Source organism: Protopterus annectens, chromosome 7.part0 (genome assembly GCF_019279795.1).
Source record: "Protopterus annectens isolate FY-2018-M chromosome 7.part0, PAN1.0, whole genome shotgun sequence".
Classification (NCBI taxonomy): domain Eukaryota; kingdom Metazoa; phylum Chordata; order Ceratodontiformes; family Protopteridae; genus Protopterus; species Protopterus annectens.
Window position 1 is genome coordinate 823,632,578 of NC_056739.1, and position 25,159 is coordinate 823,657,736.

Sequence of the window (25,159 nt, forward strand, 5' to 3'; positions counted from 1 at the left end):
TATATTTATATATTGCCTACCTATTGGGGGCACCTGACATCTGGGGCAAGAAAAACTGAAGAAAATGGCGTCGGATGCCTCTTATACACCCCCTGGCGCACTGACGTCAGGGAAGAAGCGACAGCAACCGACGCCGGACCAAGACTTTGGAACTCAGGCCAACTGCGGGACCGCCTGACAGCAGGATAACCCAAGTGTGATGACTGCAGCAGGGTGAACACTCGAACATCTACATTTATGGTAGGTACAAAACTGTACTTTACTGCTCACCTGAGACGGCAAGGATTCCAGGTGTTTCCATATCTAGACGACTGCCTCCTTACTGCTACCACCAGGCATCAATTGCTGAGAGCCAGGGATTATACCATCCAAACATGCTCCAACCTAGGTATCTCAGTAAATTTAGAAAAGTCTGCATTGTCGCCTTGTCAGTCTTTAACCTTTATAGGCGCAAGATTAAATACGGAAGATCTGTCTGCAAGACGTCCAGTAGACAGAGTGGCAGACATTCGCCGACATGTACAGGTATTATTAGGATGCAGAAAGATTCAGGCCAAATTTGTCCTAAAAACCTTGGGTCTCATGGCAGCAGCGATCATATTAGTTCCCCTGGCTCGTTTTCACATGAGGATTCTGCAGTGGATGCTTTTCACCCAATGGTCCTTTCAACAATTTCCTTTGTCTCACAAGATAATAATTACACAATCATGCAAAGACCACTTGACTTGGTGGATGGTCTCTCCATCAGTACCCCAGGGCAGACCATTTGTCCTTCCTCCTCCAGTTGCCACTGTGACCACGGATGCCTCCCTGATCGGGTGGGGTGGGGGTGGGGGGTATTTTCAGGGCAGGACTGTCCAGGGCACCTGGCAACCCCACGAGTACCACTTGCACATAAACGTCTTGGAGATGAGGGCGGTGCATTTAGCGTTGCAAGCTCTTCAGAACTCTCTACCCACTGGGACCATTGCAGTTCAGACAGACAATATGTCTGTAGTGTAGTACATCAACAAGCAGGGCGGAACCAAGTCCTATCCCTTATGTCGTGAAGCACTCAGACTATGGCAGTGGGCGATCTCCTCTCAACGGTTTCTGACAGCAGCGCACATCCCTGGGAAGTCCAACGTCATAGCAGACAGGCTAAGCAGAGCTATTCTCATGCCTCACGAGTGGTCTCTCAATCGGACAGTAGCGGACAAAATCTTCCGCAAATGGGGTCAGCCTTGCTGCGACCTTTTCGCAACTCCTCTCAACAGCAAGTGCGACGGTTTCTTCACTCTCTTCCCTCTTCCCGGACACTCCCCCAGAGACGCTCTAGTTCACGATTGGCCCCAGGGACTTCTGTATGCATTCCCACCCTTTCCCCTAATTCCCAAACTAATTCAGAAAGCTACCATGCTGGGGTGCAGGATGATCCTCATTGCCCCCTAGTGGCCTCGACAAATCTGGTTCCCATTCCTGCATAGTCACCTTCTAGAGTAGCCTTGGAATCTGTACCCAGTTCCGGACCTCTTGATCCATCAGTCGGGCAGGCTGCATCAATCTCTTCAGTCTCTCAACCACACTGCTTGGTTGCTCCACTTCCAACCTTAGCCAGGCTTTCCAGTATTTCCCATTCAGTGCGTGAGATTATCCTTTCTTCGCACAAACCTACAACCGGGAAGACTTATGCTAGTAAGTGGAAACATTTCTCTTTCTGGGCAGAGGCTAGAAATATAGATCCCTTCACAGCCCCTGTCCATAACGTCCTAGAATTTTTAGCAGAACTTTTTCAAGTGGGCTCCTCTTCTGCCACCATTAGAGTTCAGCTAGCGGCAATCTCTAATTTCCATACGGGCCTCTCAGAAATCAGCATCATGTCCCATAAGCTTTGCAAAGCCTTTCTGAAAGGAACAATCTTGCTCAGGCCTCCAGTGAGAGATCCCCCGCCTCCGTGGGACTTAAATTTGATCCTAGCTTCCTTGATGCCTCCCTTTGAACCGGCAGCTTCCTGTTCCTTGAAATTGCTTACTTGGAAAACCCTCTTTTTGGTGGCCATTACTTCAGCGAGGAGAGTTTCTGAACTTCAAGCCCTTTGTGTTTGTCCTCCTTACCTAGTTTTCCATAAGGATAGAGTTTCACTCAGGGCTAATCCTTCCTTCCTTCCTAAGGTCCCCTCCGAAAATAATTTGAATCAATCCATCAATCTGCCAGTTTTTTTTCCAAATTATTCCAACAAAGCTGAACACAAATTACACCAGTTGGACGTTCATAGGCAATTACGTTTCTGTTTCCATAGGACTGAGCAAATAAGGAAATCAGACCAACTCTTCCTGTCCTATGCGGAGGGTAAGCAGGGTCGACCAGTGTCTAAAGTAACCTTATCCAGGTAGTTGTCCTCTATTATTACCCTTGTTCATCAGTTGAGGAATAAAGAACTCCCTGCTAAACCTAAAGGCCACTCTACTAGGGCTTTAGCTACATCAGTAGCTTTTCAATCAAGACTACCCATGGAAGCCATTTGTGCGGCGGCCACATGGGCCACCCCTCATACCTTCATTTCACATTACAAATTGGATCTGGCCTCTAGGAGCAGAGCTGATTTTGGTTCCACTGTGCTCAAGAGTCTGTTCCGATGAGCCACCCAGGACTAAGGTGCTAGGGACGCTGTCCCAACCAGCAAGAATGAAGGCGAGAGAGACGACTTAACATTAAGAAGTTATGTACCTACCATAACGTTCCATGTTAGTTGACTTCTTCTCGCCTTCTTTCTTGCGTCCCACCCTCCATCCCCCTAGCCTAGATGGACCGAGAAGTGTCCTCCTACGGGTCTTGTCACTGGCTGAGTCTTTACCGATTATGTCCTCTACCTTTTTCTTCAGCCCTGTAGCTGAAGTTTTGCTATTGGGACGGTTGTCCTCTTGTATTATGATGGTGTTAGGTCTTCCAAATGAGATCTGAGGGTCTAGCGCCAGGCATTGTGGGATATAGGGAGGCCTCAAGCCAGTAAGTAGCTCTCGAGGTTTAGAAAATGGCCAGGTCAGAGCCGAAGGTCGGCTCCGAACCCCAACCAGCAAGAAAGAAGGCGAGAAGAAGACAACTAACATGGAACGTTATGGTAGGTATATAACGTCTTATTACTTGATAAGTTGGAGCAGTAGTTATTCCTTTCCTTCAAGAAATTAAACCAAAATAATTTGACCATAGAAAATAGGTATGGTCTCATATTAACTTTAATTATTTAATTTAACTCTCAGCATGTTTTCTGACATTTCTTGCATATCATTTTATTGACATTTTAACACTGTAAAGTTGTTTCCTGTATTTCTGTGTTTTACTTCGCTCACTGTAAGTTCTAAATTAGTTCTAAATTATCACACCAGTTGGGTAGGGTGGGATTGGCTGACTTCAGTTACACATAAAATGTTTTTTTTCATTTTTATCCCTTCCTCAATTCAGTGGCTGAACATCTCATTGCCCAGCACAGCGCAATCAAAATGTTACACAGCAGGGTGAGGCTGATCTTGGAGTACGTGAAGGCTGTGGAGACTGGTGAGTGAATACATTGTTAAGTAAGTGACAATAGGTTTGTTAAATTAAAAAAAAGAAAGAAATGCAGTACGTTTTAATTACAGGAATCCATCCACCCACAACCATTTTTCCCATTTTTGTACACAATTACATTAATATTATTTTGTTTTTTTCTTGTTACAGTGCCATGTTCCCCTTAGCTCTGATCACACTGCTGACTTTTTTGTTCCCTTGTTTAGTGATCTGTCCTGTTTATAGTTCCTAGTTTGCTATTAAGCCTGCGACCTAAGTGACCTTTAAGTAGGTCAGCCAAGTATCTCAGTGTAATTGAGATGGTAGTTGCCCCAAATCAAGAAAACTGTTACCTCATACTCTAGGGATAAATTTGTCATTGCTCATCCACTTACCAAGTCTAGATATAAAAGTAGCCATGGTGTACTATATTTGATAAACAGGCCTTTTTATTATTATTTTTTTGTAAAGGGAATGGACTAGGTTAAGTATCTGCTAAACCAGCAGGTGTTGTGATGAGAGGTGTTCAGGTTTATGGAGTGTGGATTCGTAGTACAGCCTATGTATGGAGGTGTAGAGGATATGATCAAAAAAGAGAGGATCATTCACAATACAAAAAGACAGAGGTCTCCAAACAGGAATCTATGCGAAACAGTGTGTAGTGAGAGGGCTTTTAATCAGTCTGGGTAAAATTCGTGCTTTTTTCATTTTTCTTAGTTAGAAATCTCTGTGGTATTTCAAATTAGAGTAGTATTTAGAGAAGTACTTCCTAAGCAGAACATTATGTTCAATGACCGGGGTAATGAGGGATATACACAGTGGGATGTATATGTCTGACCTCCCTGGACCTAGAGATTAAGTATTGTTACATAGAATGATTTCTTAACCACAAGTGAGACATGGTAGTAAGTTGTCAACATTTGTACCCCAAATTTGTAAAGGGTATCAGTTTTGAAGGGAATATCTTTGCTACATTTTGAATTTAGGAGTGCTTTACTTACTGAGAATGACATCACTACATTTTTGGCATTGAAGATGAGGCCGTGTTCATTACTGTAGGTGCTGGTCTGATCAACCACTTATTTAAGTGTCCGAGTTAAAGAATGGTACTCAGAACAGCCCTTAGTTTGCAGTTGTCAGCAAATCTGGTCATTTTTCAAGTTCTGCCTCTGATTTCCCTCCTGGAGTTGTCGTTTCCTGATACTATTGCCAAAATGAGAGAATTATTTAAGTGGGAGCAATAAGAAATGACAGACTTCCAGCCAGCAGGGATACTATGATTTACTACAGGTGGATTTTCTTAAACCTGTGGCTGTTCCTCCTGTTTTGCCATTCTTAAAGGAAGATTTCCTTGCAGCCAGTAGTTTGCCTGATGGTCAGCCACCTACTCCCAGAAAAATCGTATCTAAGATCAGATCCTACGGTATTTTTTTTCTTTCAAGGTCAGGTTCTGCCAAACACCTGATAGCAGCTAACCCTATTCATTCTGACAAGAATGGGAAAGCCTTCAGTAGGGTTGGGAAAAAAAGTTTATACTTCCAGCCTAGCTTTTAGAATTGTGAGTTGTCAAACTCAAGTTTCTGCTGGCTTCTTTTTGACGGTATGAAAAAGTTAATGGCTAATCTCCCTCTTCAGAGATCAAGGCATGACTGAATTACTTATTTTCTGTGTCTCAGGTGACAAGATACTCCCTAAAGTGTTGTGACACTGCTGATGTTGTTTCTACAGCAGCCGCCACTCTACTTGGTCAGTGATGAGAAGATTTGCCTGGCTACATTCTTAGAATTTACCAGAGGACTTCAAAGTTGAGCTCCTGACTGCTTATCTGGATTAAGAGGTGGTATATTTGACCCTTCCTTTGCTGAAGTTAGAGTTATTCAGATTGTTCAACCCCCTTGCCAGTGTATAATAGAAACTTTCCTTCAAATGCAGGTTCCTTCTTATAGCAAAGAGAATAAACAAGCCTACCAAGGCACAGGCAAACAAGATTTCAAAAAGCAATGTCAGGGAAGTTCAAGAAAGAAGAGAGGGTCCTTCCCAAACAAAGGGCAATCCAAAAATCAGACTGACTGGGTGCCCTTTCATGTTTTTCCCCCTCCCCACCTTGGCAAACCTAATAAAGCTTCCCCCAGATGTCTAGATGTTCTTTGTGTTTCACTGTTGCAGTCATCACACTTGGGTTGTCTGCCTGCAGGTAGCCCTCAGTCGGCCTGAATACCAGAGACTTAGTATTTCTGCGTTGGATGTTGTCACTCCAGGACCGACGTCAGGTCATCAGGGGTATAAAAACAGGCAGCCGACAACATTGCATCAGTCTTTCTTGCAGAGGAGCCCGAAGCAGTTCGCAAGTGCCGGTCGGCTGCTACCTGAATTTTCATTTACGAATTAAATAATCCTGAAGTCTTCTAAAGTTAAGTACCCCATTGGGGATCCTTTTTTCTTGCTCTGACCGGTCAGAAAAAGTTAACAATTGTCTTGCCTGTGGAAAGCAAATACCACACAGAGATTTTCATTCTTACTGTGTCACTTGTTTAGGCCCAGACCACGACGTACCTCGCTGTCGGTTTTGTGCCTTGTTCAACACCCGAACCATTCGTCATCGGGCTCTCATTGTCCCTAAATTCTTTCGTTCTTGATCTCCGTATTCCAAAATGGCTTCAGTAAGCTAAGCGACTACCAATATTCTGAAAAAACGTAAGGATAAAGACAGAGACAGACCGCATAGGTCCAAAGCTGCCGACAACTCTTCCGTTAAGCTAGTCGCAAGTTCGCTGGTACTCAGTGAGGCGCTTTTGAAGCCCCTGATGCCCGCTTTCATTGGATTCGCAGGCCTCTACCGAGACCCATTCGAAGTCCAGTATGTCGCGAGACACGTCTTTGGCTGTGAAACCTGCGGATGTCTTTATCTTGGATGGGGATATCTCTACCTTGGATGGGTCCAGAGCCACTGTGGTGGCACCGGCTTGTGAGGCACTTCTTCGCTCAACCGATGACTTCTTTTTTTATCTAAAACTACCGAGCTTCTTTGGCCTAGAGTACGCGTTACGTCTAGAAAACCGATGACCAAAGCGCATGCACCTACTCCCATGCCACAATGACAAATGCTTAGAATGGCAGAAGACCTTACTATGCTGATTAGGGGAAGTTAGCCTTCCCCTGCTAAGAAGAAAAGAGACCAGTCCCCTGCAGCTTCAACAGACCAGGAGCCCGATGACTCTGCGGTATCTGATTATGAAGACATGCCCTTATCTGCTTATGAGGTTTCGGATGCAGAGGAATCCATTCACTCTGCCTCCCCTCCTGAGGATTTTTCTTTTGGTGAAACCTTACATACTTTAAGAGAGCATTTCCACTGGGAATGCCAAGACTATCCTCCGTCCAAAAAGAGATTCAGAGAATTCCTAGATTTGCCACAGCACAGGCCTTTAGCAATGCCCCCTGTCCTGGAAGTTGTTGATGATGTTTTTATGGAATCCACTCTTACTCCTGATACTTTACCTCCTGCCCCTAGGAAATCAGACCCGTACTACAGAGTACCTGACACACATTTCTTTTCAAGAATCCTACTGCTGACCCAGAGATCATTTCCTAGGAGCCTAAAGGTATTAAGGCAACTACAGCCAAGAATCTCACCCATTCGGACAGGGATTCCAGAGCTTTGGACAGATGGGGTATGAAGGTATATACCTCTGCAACTCTTGCTATTAGGGCATTGAATTGTCAGTTTCACATGCTGAAGTATCAGCAACATATTATGTAACTTTTTAAACAAAAAGTGGCTACCTTTACAGACTGTGCAAAAAATAAAAAATTGCAGGAGCTTATGCACTCTGCAAGCCAAGTCAGCAAGCATACTTTGCAGTGTGGTTTTGACACCCTAGAAGCATCTTGCCGGGCAGCAGTCACTGGTTCTATACTGAGAAGACATGTGGCTCAAGAAGCAGACTTTGCCAGACCATGTCAAATCAAAGTTACTAGACACTCCTCTGAACAAGGACAGTTTGGCACCAAAGCAGAAGAGGTTCTTAAAAAGATGAAAGAAAAAGCTTTGCAGAATGCCCTGACAGCTTTCAGATCCCTACTCTTTCCAGGGCAACTTCTAATAAAAAACAGACAACACCACAGTTAGGTGGTACATCAACAAGCAGGGGGGAACCCACTCTTACCCATTCTGCAGGTTAGCCATGGCCCTGTGGAACACGGCCTTGGGCATGCAAGTCCATCTGCAAGCTCAATTTCTGCCAGACAAACAAAACTCACTGGCAGACGACTTAAGCAGAAATCTCCTAGACTCACACGAGGGGTAATTGGAGCCCAGCACCTTCAACCTTCTGATTCAGAATTGGGGGCCCCAGAGGATCTCTTTGCCTCCCCCTACAACCACCAGCTCAGCAAGTTCTGCACCAGGAACCCTCAAAGCCGGGCCTGGCAAGTGGATGCCTTTTCTTTTCAGTGGGTAAATCTCTCAATCTTTGCCTTTCCCCCTTTGCCCCTTCTCTCAAGAGTATTACTCAAGATAAGACTGGACAGACCAAGGACAATTCTGATTGCCCTGGACTGGCCACGCCAGCACTGGTACCCACTCCTGTGCAGCCTGTCACCATTGCCACTCTGGCACCTACAACAGAACCCAACCCTGCTCTCTCAGCAGGAAGGACAGATTTTGCATCCACAACTGCAAACCCTAAATGTTGCAGCCTGGCTTATTCCTTGAATTCTCCCCCAGCAACCCTAAGCAAACAGGTGCAGGACGTCATTCTTAAAGCCAGAAGACCCAGTATAAGAAATCCTATGCTGATCAGTGAAAAAGGTACTGCTCCTAGATTCAGTCTAAAGGAGAGGACCCAACTCTGCCCTCCCTGCCTCTAATCCTGGATTACTTGACAGATCTACTCCACAGAGGTCTGTCCTTTTCCTCCTTTAAGAAACATGCCTCAGCCATTTTGGCTCATTACAACACAGAGCCACCTCTCTTCTCACACCCTCTTATCAAACAGTTCCTTAGAGGGGCAAGCAACAAGGCCGCCTAGGAGAGCACCCACGCCTGCTTGGGACCTTAACTTTGTACTGGAAAAGCTCACGCTTCCCCCTTTGAACCTGCAGCGTCAGCAGAGTTAAAATTCCTCTTTTGGAAAACAGCCTTGCTTCTGGCAATCACTTCAGCTAGAGGAGTATCTGAGCTACAAGCACTTATGGCTGTGGAACCCTTCATTATTTTCCATGCTGACAGGTTTTCCCTCATGACTAACCCTTCCTTTATGCCTAAGGTGGTGTCCAGCGTGGCTCTAAACCAATCCATCCATTTGCCAACTTTCTTCCCTATCCTCCGAATAAAGGGGAAAGGATCCTGCACTCCTTGGATGTGCACAGACAGCTCAGATTCTACCTTGATAGGACTAAGCCCTTCAGAAAATCTGATCAGTTACTAGTCAGCTTTGCAACAGGGGCAGAGGGCAAGGCCATTTCAAAACAGTTTCCAAATGGATAGCACACTGCATCCATTTCTGCTACAAGCACCATGGGAAACCATGGGTCAGAACACATTCCACTAGGGCAACCTCTACCTCTACAGCATTTCTCAGGGGAGTCCGTACCAGGGACATCCTGGAAGCTGCTACCTGGAGTTCTGTACACACCTTCACCAAGCATTACCACCTGCCTGTCTTTTTTCCAAATCTAGGGCAGGTTTTGCAGCAGCAGTCCTGCAAGGCATACTAGCCAACCTTAACTCTTATTGACTGCCTCCACCCTTCTTCAGCTTTGGGAATCCACCCAAGTGTGATGACTGCAACAGTGAAACACGAAGACCATAGTACAGATGTGTACACTTACCATAAATGTAGATGTCGGAGTGTGTTCACTGTTGCAGTCCTAGTTTCCCTCCCTCCAGTTTCTCTCTCTGTCTCTCTCTCTCTCTCTCCTCTCTATGGCTGTTACTCAACCCTTTCAGGGGTATTGGTATTTACTTTTTACTGGTGGTGTTTTCCCCACCATAACTTAGCTCCCTATTGGGGGGGGGCTCCTGACATTTGAGGCAAGAAAAACTGATATAATGGCGTCGGCTGCCTGTTTTTATACCCCTGACGACCTGACATTAGTCCTGGAGCGACAGCATCTGACACAGAAATACTAAGTCTCTGGTATTCGAGCCAAATGAGGGCAACCTGCAGGCAGATAACCCAAGTGTGATGACTGCAACAGCAAATACACTCAACATCTACATTTGTGGTAATTGTACACAACTGTACTCTCTTCACCTCCCTATCTGGCAGCAGAAAACGTCAGACACTTGATATCTGAAAATCATTCTAAAAGTTTACAGCTGACAGTGGGATTCCCTTCTTCCTTTTCAAAAGATTTCTCCATCCATCAAGTCAGACCTTCTTATTCTCTTCTTTCCTAGATCAAATGCCGTCTCAGGTGGTCATAGAACCTGTTACCTCAAATCATATAGGTAAAGAGTTTTTAGTAGAATCTAGAACAGAAGCTGCCATTAAGAAATGAGTAATTAGTAGAGCAAGTATTACAGGATAACTATAAGAATCAGAAGAGGTTGGAATTTATTGGAAAGAGAGATTGGATAAGCAATTCACAAAAACAATGGGAGGATATATGTACGTCTCCCAAATATGCAACTGAATTTAGATGATTTAGGATTTTTGCTTGGAAATGCTTACATAGACATTTTTATATTACAAGTAGATTCCAGAGAATTTTTGTTCAGGTAGACATCAAATGTTGGAGGTGTGACGGGGAAGAAAGAGTTACTTGGGAACATATTTTCTGGGAGTGTGGTGTGTTGGCAGACTTTAAGGATTCTCTGCGGGATGCATTGTCTGAGATGCTGGGTGGGCGGATTGGTGTGACGAGGGAGATGATTTTTCTGAACCATGATTCAGAATCAGAATTGCTTAGACATAGTAAGGCTTTTCTGTGTCTATTTATGGTGGCTGCCAAAAAAGCAATTACTAGAAAATGGAAATCAAAATCTAAACCAACTATATTAGAAGTAGTGAATATAGTAACAGAGATAAAAGGACTGGAATTTAGGTCTTTAGAAAAGAGTTAGAAGCAAACTACATAGGAAAACATGGGAATTGTGGGAACAATACATACAGGGGAGGAATGAGGTTTAAAAGAAGGTAGGGTTTAAATGAGCTATGTAATGTTTGACTGAAAAAGATTGGGTAGCTTATAAGTGATGTATAATGTTTGAAATGTCATTATGGTTTGTGATGTAAAATGCTCGCAACTAGGATTGCGTCTGTGTGGTTTGTTTTCATGTATAGAAATGTATGATTGCTTATGTCATAAGTGATGGTTTAGTAAAGATGTTTCTTGTTTTAAAAAAGGGGCAGGAATTGAGTAACTTTTGTAAAGTTGCTTAGGTTGTAAGATGTATAGCAATATATGTGAAGTATGTTTATGTCAATACAGTTACTTTTGTATAAATGTGAATTTGCCTGCGTCACAAGTGATAATTCAATAAAGGTGTTTAAAAAAATCAAACGGGTAAAGTACTTCACTCAAAACTTCCTGGTGCCAAAGAAAGAAGGAACCTGGGGACCTGCTTAAGCCTTTCTTTTCTGAATCTTTGTATCAGAATCTACACAGACTGCTACAGATTAGGTGAACAACCGGTGAATTAATAATAAAAAAAATTCTTTAATATGAATATATGCGAAAATGGCAGTACGTAAACATTAAGCGCTTTTGTCCCTTGCTGGAAACTTCATCAGAATAATACTGTTAAAAATGCCACTTCTTTAGTCTTCCATAACTAATCAGTTTAAAGACGTAAAGCATAATTACTATATACAGCCATGAAAATCCATATATGAAAATAAAAAAAAAAATACTGTTGAAAACCTTTATAATCTTTGAACTCCAAGAAGAATTATAAAGCTGTAAGTAGAAAGACAAGTAAAACGTAATATTGTGTATACCTATTTTAATACTAATTTGTAAAATATGAAATCTAATTAAACTGTATAAATTATGTGTTGTAGTTTAGCAGCTCTTAACTTAAGAACAGGCTTCTTAGAAATATTTTAATTTAACCTAGCGGAGTCTGATCTGATCTTTTCACAATTTTGTCTGGCAGGTCTGAGGCTGGAGCAGGTTGCAGAGAACGATTGGGAGACCATTTTCTCTGCTCCCTGGACCTCAATGAAGACTTTATTTTCTTTGTGGAGGGTTGAATCCCTGAAACAGATGAAGCAGAATGTAGAACCCACCCTTTCAAGACCAGCTTATTTCAGCAATCACTCAAGGCCCGAGAGTTAAACCCAGCCTAAATAGAGCCTGGCGTTTCAAGGTGGGCCGCTTCCAAATACTAGGTGCACTCCCTGTGGGCATCAGAATTGGGTATCTTATCCCCACAGGAGGTGCACTTTTTAAAACCTGTAGGTTTTTCAGCCATGGTAGAGGGAGACAGAGTTATTTTAAGAAAAAATACAGAAAAGAAAATACCAGTAATGGTATGCAAGAAAATGCCCTATGGGCAGGCAGGAAAAATGGAGAAAGAAAGGAAAGAAGCACCAGTGATGGTAGCAACAAGTGCACTAGAAAAATGGGTAAGAAAAAAAGAGACTAACACTAGAAACCCAAAACTCTAAATGGGAGGAAGGGTGAGAGAGAAACTGTGATAGCACAGACAAAAGGTAATAAATATTGAAACACCCTATAAGCTCGAGAGAGCAGGATCCACGTCTGAAACAAAGAAGTGGCAAACGAGATCTGAGGTGTTACTGGGTTCTGAGGCATTATGGGTGAAGGAAGGAGCTTGAGAGTTGGTTCCAAAGATCTAAGTGAATGCAGCCAAGCCGGATCAGAGACTCATCAGTTGAAGAATGAATGAAAACGACAACATTACATTTATTGGAAAGATCAAAGGTAGGGATGAGGGAAGGAGAGAAAATAGAAGCCACATGAAAATGTGGGATTTGCCAGCAGTGACTGTATATCCTAGAGGAAAAGTTTTATTTTAAAAAATTATTTGAATTCCAAAGTGGTATTCAGGAATGGGATCTGGGGCGACCACGGTGGTGCAGCAGTTAGCATTGCCGCCTCACAGCAAGAGGATCTCTGGTTCGATCCTCGGCTGGGATGCCTTCTGTTTGGAGTTTGCATGTCCTCCCTGTGGTTGCGTGGGTTTCCTCCGGTTTCCTCCCACATCTCAAAGACCTGCTGTAGGTGGATTGGACACTCTAAATTAGCCCTAGGCATGAGTGTGTGCGTGTGTGTGCCTTCTGTAGAAGGTTGGGTGCCGGGCTGGCAACTCAGCACCGTAAAATTCCACTGCCAATCATGAGCAGGTAGGTGATCCACTGTGGCGACCCCTAACTGGGAAAAGCCAAAAGAAGAAGATGATTCAGTGATGGGATCTGTGCTTCATCTGGATTAGTGTATTTGGCTAAATGTTCGGGATGTGATAGTTCTTACATTGGAAAGACGGAAAGCACATTAAGAAAAAGAGTATGTGAACAAACTTATGATATTTCCAGAAAGAACCCCAATAATGCCCTTGCTATGCATGCAGATGTATGTAAGGAGTATAACGGATTCCATTTTAGTATAATTGAGATTATAGAAGAAAATCACAGGGGTGGAGAGTAGAATTGTTTTAGATTGTGGAGAAATGTTATGGCGTCTTGGATTAAACACTAGAACATCACCTGGGTTAAATGAAAACATTTGTATGCAGCCTGTTCTTAAGTTAAGAGCTGCTAAACAGAAATTCAATACACTGTTAAATATTGTTTATACTTATTTAAGTTTTACTTGTCTTTGTAGTTTGAATTCCTAGATGAATTGTAAAATTGTAAGATTATAAAAGTTTTCAGTAGCTTTTTTTTATTTTTGTATGTGGATATATATATATATATATATATATGTGTGTGTGTGTGTGTGTGTGTGTATATATATATATATATATATATATATATATATATATATATATATATATAATATGGGTCTACTACCGGAGATCGAAATTACACTATTTCGGAATCCAGTAGTAGATGCCCACTAACGCGCAAGTGCACTTTTGCGAACACGACTAGAACGAACGGGCAATGTCCTCCACTGTGGTGCGGTAGCCATGCACCTTAGGGTTAGGGCTTGGGTTAAGGATAGTGGATAGCCCTACTAGGTATCCACTATCTTTAACCCAAGCCCTAACCCTAAGGTCTGTGGAGGACATAGGTCCGTGTCTACTGCACCTCACTTTCCTCCAGTGTGGTGCGGTAGTCATGGACCTTAGGGTTAGGGCTTGGGTTAAGTCTAGTGTATAGCCCTACTAGCTGTCCACTATCCTTAACCCAAGCCCTAACCCTAAGGTCCGTAGCCATTCGCTGAAGTGGTGTTCGTGAACGTGCACTTCCGGTGAAGTGCACTTTTGCGTTAGCTGGCATCTACTACTGGATTTCGAAATAGTGCAATTTCGATCTCCAGTAGTAGACCCATATATATATATATATATATATATATATATATATATATATATGTGTGTGTGTGTGTGTGTATATATATATATATATATATATATATATATATATATGTCCTTCAAGGATGCATCTGCAGTCATAACAAATGGGTTGTCCTGTCGTCAGGCAGCCCTTCGGTCGGCCGGATTCCAAAGTCTGGGTCCGGCTTCGGCTGATGTCGCACTTCACCCGACGTCATCTCTGCTGGTCTTCGGGTATAAAGGCATCAGCCGACGCCATTTTCCTCAGTCTTTCTTGCCGCGTGGCACCCGAAGCAGAAGCTGTTCGCAAGTGCCGGTCGGTCAGATCCAGAGATTACTACTACCGAATACTACTTCGAAGACTTCTAAAAGCTAAGTACCCGTTGGGGACTCTTTCTTGCCTCAGCCGATGTCAGAAAAAGTCAATAACTGTTTAACTTGTGGGAAACAAATACCTCATAAAGATTTCCACTCTTACTGTCTGCCTTGCTTAGGCCCAGACCACGTCGTAGCAGCCTGTTCGGCCTGTGCTTCCTTCAACCGACGAACGCTTAGGCGTCGGTCGGAGTTTGCTGAACAGTTTTTCGGCTCAGATTTTGCGTACATTATGCCGTCGGATCCTCCGACTACCCAAATTGTTAAAACGCAAAGAAAAAGACCGACACTCGCGGTCCGCGGTTTCGGCGAAACCACGGTTAAGCAAGCGAGTGTCTCTGTTTCGGCGAAACCGAAAGCCGGTCAATCTTCAGCGAATCCATGACTACTACTGAGGCTCCTGCTACCTTAGTTGAATCGGCCTCAGAAGTGTTGCCTACTACTGTGGTTCCTAGTGATTTATCAGACACCATCCCTTTGGATGTCTCTACCCCAGCACGTGGTGCTGCTAGGCCTCCTGCAGCCATGTCTATTAAGGCCTTTGCCAGGGCTAAAGCAGCCAAAACTGTTAAATCAGTGCCTGTTAAGCCCCTTCACACAGGCCCACTTCTAGTTCACAAATGCTTACTCTGGCAGAGGATTTAATATCCTTAATTAGAGGATCCCAATCTCACCCAGACAGGGCCTCTCAGCCCCAGAAAGAGATCTAGGGCAGAGCCCCGAGCCAGTGTCCTCTGATGATTCTGCGGATGACTCAGACATTACAGACCAGCCAGAGGCTCCTTTTTCTACTTATGAAGATTCAGATGCTGAAGAATCCATTCCATCTGCCTCTCCACCAGAGGAATTTTCCTTTGGGGAAACCTTACATGCCATGAGAGAACAATTCCAATGGCAGGGACAAGATTTCTCAGATTCAAGAAAAAGGCTTAGGACATTTCTGCACTTACCACAACATAGGCCCTTAGCTATACCTCCAGTACTGCCTGTTGTGGATGATGCATTTAATGATGTCTGCACCGCTCCTGATACTTTACCTCCAGCCCCTGCCAAACCAGATAGATTTTACAGGGTGCCAGACACTCATCACCACCTATACAAGGCCCCACTTGCAGATCCTGAGACTATATCCCAGGGGCCTAAGGCAGTAGCCTCGACCTCAGCAAAAACCCTATTCCTTCTGAAAGGGAATCCAGGTCCTTAGAGATGGGGAAAAAGTTTACACCTCTGCTACTCTCTCAGCTAGAGCTTTAAACTGTCAGTTTCATATGATCCAATACCAAGAGTTTATGCTTGATCAGTTAACTAAGAAGCTGTCCTCTGATGACTCCTTAGATAAGAAATATGTTTTAGAAATGGTAAATAACATCCAACAGGTTAGTAACCATTCTTTAAAATGTGGCTATGATGCACTGGAGGCTTCATTTAGATCAGCCATGACTGGCACAGTGATAAGAAGGCATGCATGGTTGAAAGAACAGGCCTTGCCGGATCATGTTAAAGCAAAGCTGTTAGATGCTCCTATGGATAAGACCAGTCTATTTGGTACACCTGCTCAGTAAGTAATGAAGAAAGTGGAAGAGAAGGCAAAATCTGTACAAACAGTTAAGGATTTCTTACAGGTTCAGCCCCCAAGGTTTAGCAGGAACTGGCCTGCCAAAATTGGTCCTTTCCAGACTCCTCAAAATCTCAAAGGCAGGAATAGACGCTCTAGAGGCAGAAATCAATCCAGAGGAGGTGCCTACAGAGGACGACAGTGGCAAGGCAATAACCGAAGCACAGACACAACCACTGCCACTACAACAGGACAATCACAGTGACTTGGCTCTGACACCGCCTACCAGGGAACAAATAGCAGCACCTTTAGGCGGAAAGTTAGCCATATTTTCAAAAATTGGCACTATATCACAAAAGACAAGTGGATTTTGCAAACCATAGACCAAGGCTACAGGTTCCACTTCCACACCTTACCAGTAAAGAGGAATGCCAAACCTACCTCCAAATCAAAAAACAGAAGCTCTAAAGCAGATAGCGGAATTAACAAAGATGAGAGCTGTGGAAAGAGTACCTATAACAGAACAGGGCAAAGGATTCTACTCCAGACTCTTCCTAGTACCAAGGAAAGAGAGAAGTTGGAGACCTATTCTCGACCTGTCCATCTTAAACACATACATCATTGTCCCAAAATTCAAAATGCTGACCCTACAGCAACTTCTTCCCATGCTGGGCAAGGAGTGTTGGCTGGTAACTCTAGATCTCAAGGAGGCATACCTGCACGTCCCCATACGACCAAATTGCAGAAGATACCTCAGATTTCTTGCAGGGTCAGAGCATTATCAATTCTCAGCATTGCCCTTTGGCTTATCTACTGCGCCCAGAGTATTCACAAAATGCCTGGCATCAGTAATCGCTCACTGCAGGCTACAGGGAATCCAAATGTATCCATACCTGGACGACTGCCTGTTACAAGCGGACAACAAAAGCAAGCTGACAACAGATTTACAAAGAGTCATTTGCTTACTACAAGCCCTGGGATACACAGTCAATTTACAAAAGTCAAGACTGATACCATCCCAAACAAGAACATTCTTGGGTGCGGAATTGGACACAGTAAAACAAATGGCATTCCTAACGGCAGAAAAACAAAACAACTCCCTCTTTACTTCTTGGCATTAACAAAGCAGAACAAACTAACAGCAAGAAAAGTACTGCAGGCCTTGGGCTTCATGGCATCATGCATAATCTTGGTCCCACATGCCAGACTGCATATGAGAAAGCTACAGTGGTACCTAAAGAATTTATGGTCTCAACACAGGCACAGCTTAGAAATCGAAATCCCACTAATCCCATGCCTGAAACAGGAGTTCCTATGGTGGGCTCAAGCATGCCAGTCAAACCCAGGCTTACCCTTCCACAACATTCAAGCAAGCCAAACCATCACAACAGACGCCTCAGACCTAGGCTGGGGGGCGCACATGTTGGACAAATGCATACAAGGATTGTGGACTCAAGACCAGCTGCACCTGCACATAAACCAAAAAGAAATGCTGGCAGTAAAGCTAGCAATCCAGAAATTCAGACCATTCCTCAAAGAAGGCCATTTAATGATAAGGACAGACAACACCACAGTCATGTGGTACATCAACAAACAGGGAGGCACTCATTCATACCCACTATGCTGAATGACTCTGGACCTTTGGAATATGGCTCTGAGCTACAACATCCAGTTACAGGCAATATTTGTGCCAGGAAAAGAAAACACCCTAGCAGACATGTTAAGCAGAACCACCTCGGATGCTCACGAATGGATGCTACACCCGGACATCTTCAAGGCCATCACAAAGAAATGGGGAATGCCACAAATAGACCTATTCGCATCCCCACTCAATCACCAGCTGAAAAAATTTTGCACAAGGACATACCACCCACTTGCATGGAAGGTGGACTCTCTATCCTTCAGTTGGAAAGGCCTGACAGCATATGCATTTCCACCTCTTCCTTTGATGCACAAGGTACTACTGAAAATCAGAGAGGAATGCCCAAGGATAATCCTGATAGCTCCGAATTGGCCAAGACAACACTGGTATCCATTGCTGAGGAGCATGTCTCGGGGGAGAATGTGGACAATACCCCTGATGCCTTTGATGTTAACTCAGAACAACTACAACATCATGCACCCAAACCTAAAAACCTTGCAACTGACTGCCTGGAACATCACATAGCAGCATCTAACCCAGACCTGTCCCAAAGGGTTAAAGACATTATCCTTGAAGCACGCAGACCTTCAACAAGAAGGAACTATGCAGGAAAATGGAAAAGGTTTGTCATTTGGAGTGCTGAAAGAGGAAAAGATGTGTCGAACATAGATATTGCTAACATCCTGGAGTACTTGGCAGAGCTTCTACACACAGGCCTGTCCTATTCCTCCATCAAGATACATGCATCAGCTATTTCAGCAGAGTACAGCTTCGATCCACCTGTCTTTTCGCATCCTCTACTCAGGCAGTTCCTCAGAGGGATCAAGAATGTAAAACCTCCTAGGAAACCACCATTGCCAGCATGAGACTTGAACTTTGTGCTAGAAAAATTAACACTCCCTCCATTTGAACCAGCAGCAACAGCAGATCTTCAACACCTATCATGGAAAACTGCTTTCCTACTGGCAATTACTTCAGCAAGGAGGGTTTCGGAACTACAGGCCTTAATGGCAGTACAACCCTTCCTAATCTTCCATCAAGATAGGGTGTCCATGAGAACTAATCCTACATTTATGCCTAAGGTGGTATCCAGAGTGTCTTTAAACCAGGCAATCCACCTACCTACCTTCTTTCCCAACCCACAGAACAGGGGAAAGACTGCTGCATACCTTGGATGTACATAGACAGTTACGCTACTACCTGGACAGAACCAAAGGTAACAGAAAAACTGACCAGCTTTTAGTAGCCTATGCAACAGGAAGGGAAGGAAAAGCAATTTCCAAACAGACAATCTCTAAATGGATAGGAAATTGCATAAGATTCTGTTACTCCTACCATGGAAAACCAATTCCACAGAACATAAGACCTCATTCTACAAGGGCAACAGCCACTACCACAGCTTTCTTACGAGGAGTGGCAACCAAGGACATTATTGAGGCGGCTACTTGGACCTCCGTGCATACATTTGCCAAGCATTATAATCTACCTCTATACTCTAGATCCCGAGCAGGGTTTGCCACTGCTGTACTGCAAGGGATCCTAACTACACCATAATTTTTTTTCTTCCTCCACCCCTAGTTTGGCTATGGTATTCTACCCATTTGTTATGACTGCAGATGCATCCTTGAAGGACATAGTACAGTTTTGTACCTACCATAAATGTAGATGTCTGAACAGGATAGCATCTGCAGTCAGGATTACCCACCCTCCTTCCCCTCTGTGGTACTCCTAGGGTATTTACCCTCCTAATAGCTAGCTAGGGGGGAGTCTCTTATGGTGTATTTGTTTGTATATATGTACATACATGCTTATTTGTTGTGTTTGCCTTCTACTTTTTGGAAACATTGGCATTTATCCAAAATTTAGCTTTCCAAGAGGGCAACTGGCATCTGGGGCAAGAAACACTGAGGAAAATGGCGTCTGCTGATGCCTTTATACCCGAAGACCAGCAGAGATGACGTCGGGTGAAGTGCGACATCAGCCGAAGCCGGACCCAGACTTTGGAATCTGGCCGACCGAAGGGCTGCCTGACGACAGGACAACCCATTTGTTATGACTGCAGATGCTATCCTGTTCGGACATCTACATTTATGGTAGGTACAAAACTGTACTATATATATATATATATATATATATATATATATATATATATATATATATGGTTCTACCTCACATAACCGAAACACCAAAACACCGACAACGCAGTCACCGAAACCACATAACCGACAGTACAAAAACACGAAATTCCACATGCCCGACAACGAAATAACCGACGGTACACAAACACGAAACCTCATACACTTCACACACCACAATCAACAAACAAAACACATTCCCCATCCAAAACCACATCAACACAAGCACACCAAAATCCTACAAACCCACACTAAACCTCACATACACAACTACCTACAACCCTAACCCAAACCCTAACCCTAAGGTCCGTCACTCGCACACTTACCTGGCCCGCTCCTAACCCTAACTCACTTATCCGCCCTAACCCAAACACAATCACTACCGCTAACCCAAACACAATCACTACCGACACTTACCTGACCCGCTCCTAACCCTAACTCACTTAACCCACCCCTATCCCCACAGACCGTCAATATCCACACTTACCTTACTCGCACCCTAACGTCCGTCACTACCGCATACTTACACAGCCTTTCCCCATGTCGGCATCCTCGGCGTCGGTGCTTTCATCCGTCGGGTCGGTCTTCTCCACTGTCGATCTTCTGGGTCCCGTGTCGGTCTTCTCAGCTTTCGATCTTCTGGTGCTCTCGGTTTTCGTGTCGATGTTCCAGCGTGTCGTTGAAGTGAGGTAGAACCATATATATATATATATATATATATATATATATATATATATATATATATATATATATATATATAGTAATTATGCTTTATGCCTTTAAATTGATTAGTTAGGGAAGACTGTTTAAAGAAATTACATTTTTAATTGTGTTATTTTGATAAAATCCCCAGTGAGGGATGAAAGTGCTCATTGTTTTGTGTACTACCATTTTTGCATGTATTGGCATGTTAAATATTATTAATTCACTAGTCGTGTACCCATTCCTTATCACTCTGTGTAGGTTGGTGGTGGTTTTTGAGTGCTATTCCTGCAGTTGTTTTTTTTTTTTCAGTCTCAGACTTCTATGGGGTCAACCGACTAGATGGTCGACAAATGTGTGAGAGGTAGAACTGTCCCAGGAGTTTTTTAGTGGAACTTTTTTTGCTTCCATCATTTCTGAGGTCAGCAGGATAAAAGGAGAGCTCACCAAACCCTTGAAATGCTCTCACAGGTACCTCAAACAGAAAGGAGCTGTTTGTAGCTAGTGTTGGGACAGGATAATAACCCTTTCAGGAGGATACGAAATGATGAGCATGAACAGTTTGCTGTATCTGGAGAGGCTAGTCACAGAAACAATGTGAATAAAATTTAGAGCATCAACAACGGCTCTACTCTGAATATTAGTGAGTGTTCAGGCCATTATCATGGTGCTAGAAACATGCCAGGTTCTGTTGAAACCAATACAGGGCATAATTCTGATAATATTGACAGTGTGTTCAATTTTAATGGTTGGTTACATACGGAATTTGCATTTTCTGGAGTGGAAATGCAAGTCATGAGAAGCAGCCTTCTAATGAGGGCATCCGTTTTAAAAGTTTGAAAGAGTTACTATATGAACTAGAGAAGAAGCTGTTTAAAATAAGAGGGCTGATTCACAGAATTGTACCACAAGGACTTAGGGTCTTTAGATTTCTTAATGGTTTGGATTTTTAGGACCCTGTGTTTCAGGAATATGTGAATTTGTTTGATCAGCATAATTTTGAATTAATTAAGCTTATTGTCAATGTATATTAGGAGGGCGGCCACGGTGGTGCAATGGTTAGCGTTGCCACCTCACAGCAAGAGGATGTTCTTCGTGTTTCACTGTTGCAGTCATTACATTTGGGTAATCTGCTGGCAGGTAGCCCTCAGTTGGCCTGAATTCCAAAGTCTCAGGTCCTGCGTCAGTTGCTGTCTCCTCTTCCATGACATCAGGTCATCAGGGGTATAAAACATGCAGCCGAGGCCATTTTCTTTAGTCTTTCTTGCTGCGCGGTGCCCAAAGCAGAAGCATTTTGCAAGTGCAGGTCGGCCGACTACTGAAATATTCGCGTTTGAGTTTTAGAACCGAAGTCTTCAATAAAGCTAAGTACCCCATTGGGGAAACTTTTTTCTTGCTTTTTACCGATGTCAGAAAAAGTTAATAATTGTATTACTTGTGGGAAGCAAATACCTCATAAGGATTTCCATTTATACTGTATTCCATGCCTAGGCCCTGATCACAACGTGCCTGGCTGTCGGTTTTGTGCTAGATTTAACCAACGCTCTATTAAGCATCGGTATATTTTTGCATCTCAAGTATTTTGGAAACAGATTTAACTACCCAGAGATGTCATCGGATAGCAATCCGACTACCAGAGTACATAAAAAACGCAAAGAAAAGGACGGAGAAAGGCAGTAGAGATCCAAAACCGACGACAAAGCTTCTCTTAAGCCAGTCGCTGATTCGCCAGTACTTAATGAGGTGCTTTCGCAGCCCCTGATACCCACTACCTTTGAGTCGCAGGCCTCTACCGACACCCATGTGGAGTCCGGCATGCTGAAAGATATTCAAGATATTGGACCGACGGATATACCTCCCTCTGATGGGTCCGGAGCCACTGAGCAGGCACCGGCTTCTGAGGGTGTATTCAGACCTCAACATTTTTATATCAAACCGACGAAAGCTGCAAAACCAAAGGCAAAGACACCTTCTAAAACTAAAAAAACAACCCCTGAGCCACGTGCACAGGCCTCTATGCCTAAAAAAACAGATGTTCAAAATGGCTGAAGACCTTATTACCTTGATCAGGGATGTACCCATCCCCTTCCAGATAAGAGGCCTAGGCAAGACACAGACTATGAATCTTCAGATCAAGTTTCTATTTCTTCTGATCAGGAGTTATCTTTACCTCCCTATGAGGATTCTGATGCTGAGGAGTCTATTCCTTCTGCATCTCCTCCTGTGGATTATTCATTTGGAGAAACCTTGCGTACTTTGAGGGAGCATTTTCACTGGGAGAGTCAAGACTTCTCAGAATCAAAAAAGAGGCTCAGGGATTTCCTCCTTCTCCCTCAGCACAAGCCGTTAGACATTGTAGATGATGTTTTTTCGGAGTCAAGCCTGACCCCTGACTCTATACCTCCGGCTCCCAGTAAGCCTGACAGGTATTACAAGGTCCCTGACTCTCATAAATTTTTATTTAGAAACCTTGCTGCTGATCCTGAAACTATTTCACAGGGTCCAAAGGGAGTTAAGGCCTCAACAGCAAAAAACCCTACTCCTTCCGACAGAGATTCAATGGCGCTGGACAGATGGGGAAAAAAGGTTTAAAAATCTGCAGCCTTGGCAATCAGGGCCTTAAACTGTCAATTTCATATGCTTAAATACCAACAACATGTTATGGGATTGCTGAAACAGAAAATTATGTTGATTTCAGAATGGGCAGAAAATAAGGAATTGCAGGAATTATTGCATGCAGCTGAACAAGTTGGAAAGCATACTTTGCAATGTGGTTTTGATTCTTTAGAGGCCTCCTGCAGGGCCGCAGTTACTGGATCGGTGATTAGGAGGCATGCTTGGTTAAAGGAACAAAATTTGCCTGATCATGTTACAGCTAAATTACTAGATGCACCTTTAAAGCATGATTCTCTGTTTGGTATTGAGGCAGAAGAGGTTTTAAAGAAAATGGAAGACAAAGCTAAGTCTATGCAAACTGTTAAATTTTTTACAAGTGCAGCCACCTCAATTCAGTAGACACTGACCTACAAAAAATTGGTCCTTTCCTGTGTCAGACAGAGCTCAAAGGGGCAAATCCAGATGCCCTAAGGGTTCCAGGTACCAGGCTCAAGACTCATACAGGGCAAAGCAATGGGGAGCCTCCACCTCCAAATCTGGAGGAGATAAAGCGTAAACCTACAGAAAGCAATCCCAAATGACTTTCCTCTGCCTACACCAAGCACTTATCTTTTGGCAGCACCCATAGGGGGAAAATTTGCACTTTCTGCTCAAAATTAGCAGTTAATAACCCAGGACAAGTGGGTACTGAACATCGTATCACAGGGATACAGATTCCATTTCCACATACTGCCAATGACAAATGGTTGGCCAGACCTGCCAAAAAAACAATGGGCAGAGGCACAGAAACAGGTTACGTCCCTCATGGATATGGGGCCATTCAGACAGTACCAGAACAGGAAAAAGGACAAGGTTTTTACTCAAGACTGTTCTTGGTACCCAGAAAGGACAAGACCTGGCGGCCAATAATGGATTTATCAGTTTTGAACACATACCTGGACAACCTAAAATTCAAAATGCTTACTTTGCAACAACGTCTGCCCATGCTGGGCAAGAATGCTTGGCTGGTGACTTTAGACTTAAAAGAGGCATACCTGCATGTCCCAATAAGACAGTCGTGCAGAAGATACCTCAGATTCAAGGCTGGCTTAATGCATTACCAATTCTCTGCACTACCCTTTGGCTTATCTACTGCGCCCAGGGTCTTTACAAAGTGCCTGGCACCAGTAATTGCATTTTGCAGACAAAGAAGTATTAAAATATATCCTTACTTGGATGACTGTCTCATTCAAGCAGAGAACAAGGACACTCTTCTATGACACCTGGCATTTGCGAAAAGGCTTCTAGCATGCCTAGGGTACACAATAAACGAAAAGAAGTCACAACTGGTACCCTCTCAAAAGATAACATTCCTGGGTGCAAGCTTGCATACAACTGCCCAGATGGCTTACCTCACGCCAGACAAATAAAGGCAACTGACTACTTCAAACTGATGACAACAAAAACCCAGTCTTCTGCAAGACAAATTCTGCAGGTGCTGGGCTTCATGGCATCCTGCATCCTACTAATTCCATATGCAAGACTGCATATGAGGAAACTTCAATGGTATCTAAAAAGTTTATGGAGTCAACATTCACACAGTCTGGAAACAATGAATGTTCTTCATGTTTCACTGTTGCAGTCATTACATTTGGGTAATCCTGCTGGCAGGTTGCCCTCAGTCGGCCTGAATTCCAAATTCTTGGGTCCTGCATCGGCTGCTGTCGCCCCTTCCCTGACGTCAGGTCGTCAGGGGTATAAAAGAATTAGCCGACACCATTTTCCTCAGTCTTTCTTGCCGCGCGGTGCCCGAAGCAGAAGCAGTTCGCAAGTGCCAGTCTGCCGACTCCTGAGATTTTAGTGTTCGAATTTCAGATCCGAAGTCTTCGATAAAGCTAAGTACCCCGTTGGGGAAACTTTTTTCTTGCTCCAGACCGATGTCAGAAAAAGTAAATAATTGTTTTTCTTGTGGAAAGCAAATACCTCATAAGGACTTTCATTCTTACTGTATTCCTTGCCTAGGCCCTGATCACAACGTTTCTGGTTGTCAGTTTTGTGCTTGATTTAACCAACGCAGTATTAAGCGTTGGTATGATTTTGCTTTAAACTATTTTGGACGTCGGTTTAATTATCCAGAAATGTCGTCGGATAGCCATCTGACTACC

General features: G+C 43.7%; 1 protein-coding gene across 1 annotated transcript in view; it reads left to right on the top strand.

Moving 5' to 3' along the window:
• COPS6 (COP9 signalosome subunit 6) overlaps window positions 1-25,159 on the top strand; it is an 839,183-nt gene that overhangs the window by 588,578 nt on the left and 225,446 nt on the right. The window contains exon 8 of the mRNA XM_044077362.1: window positions 3,439-3,531. Coding sequence (XP_043933297.1) covers window positions 3,439-3,531 — 93 coding nt within the window. The remainder of the gene's footprint in view (window positions 1-3,438; window positions 3,532-25,159) is intronic.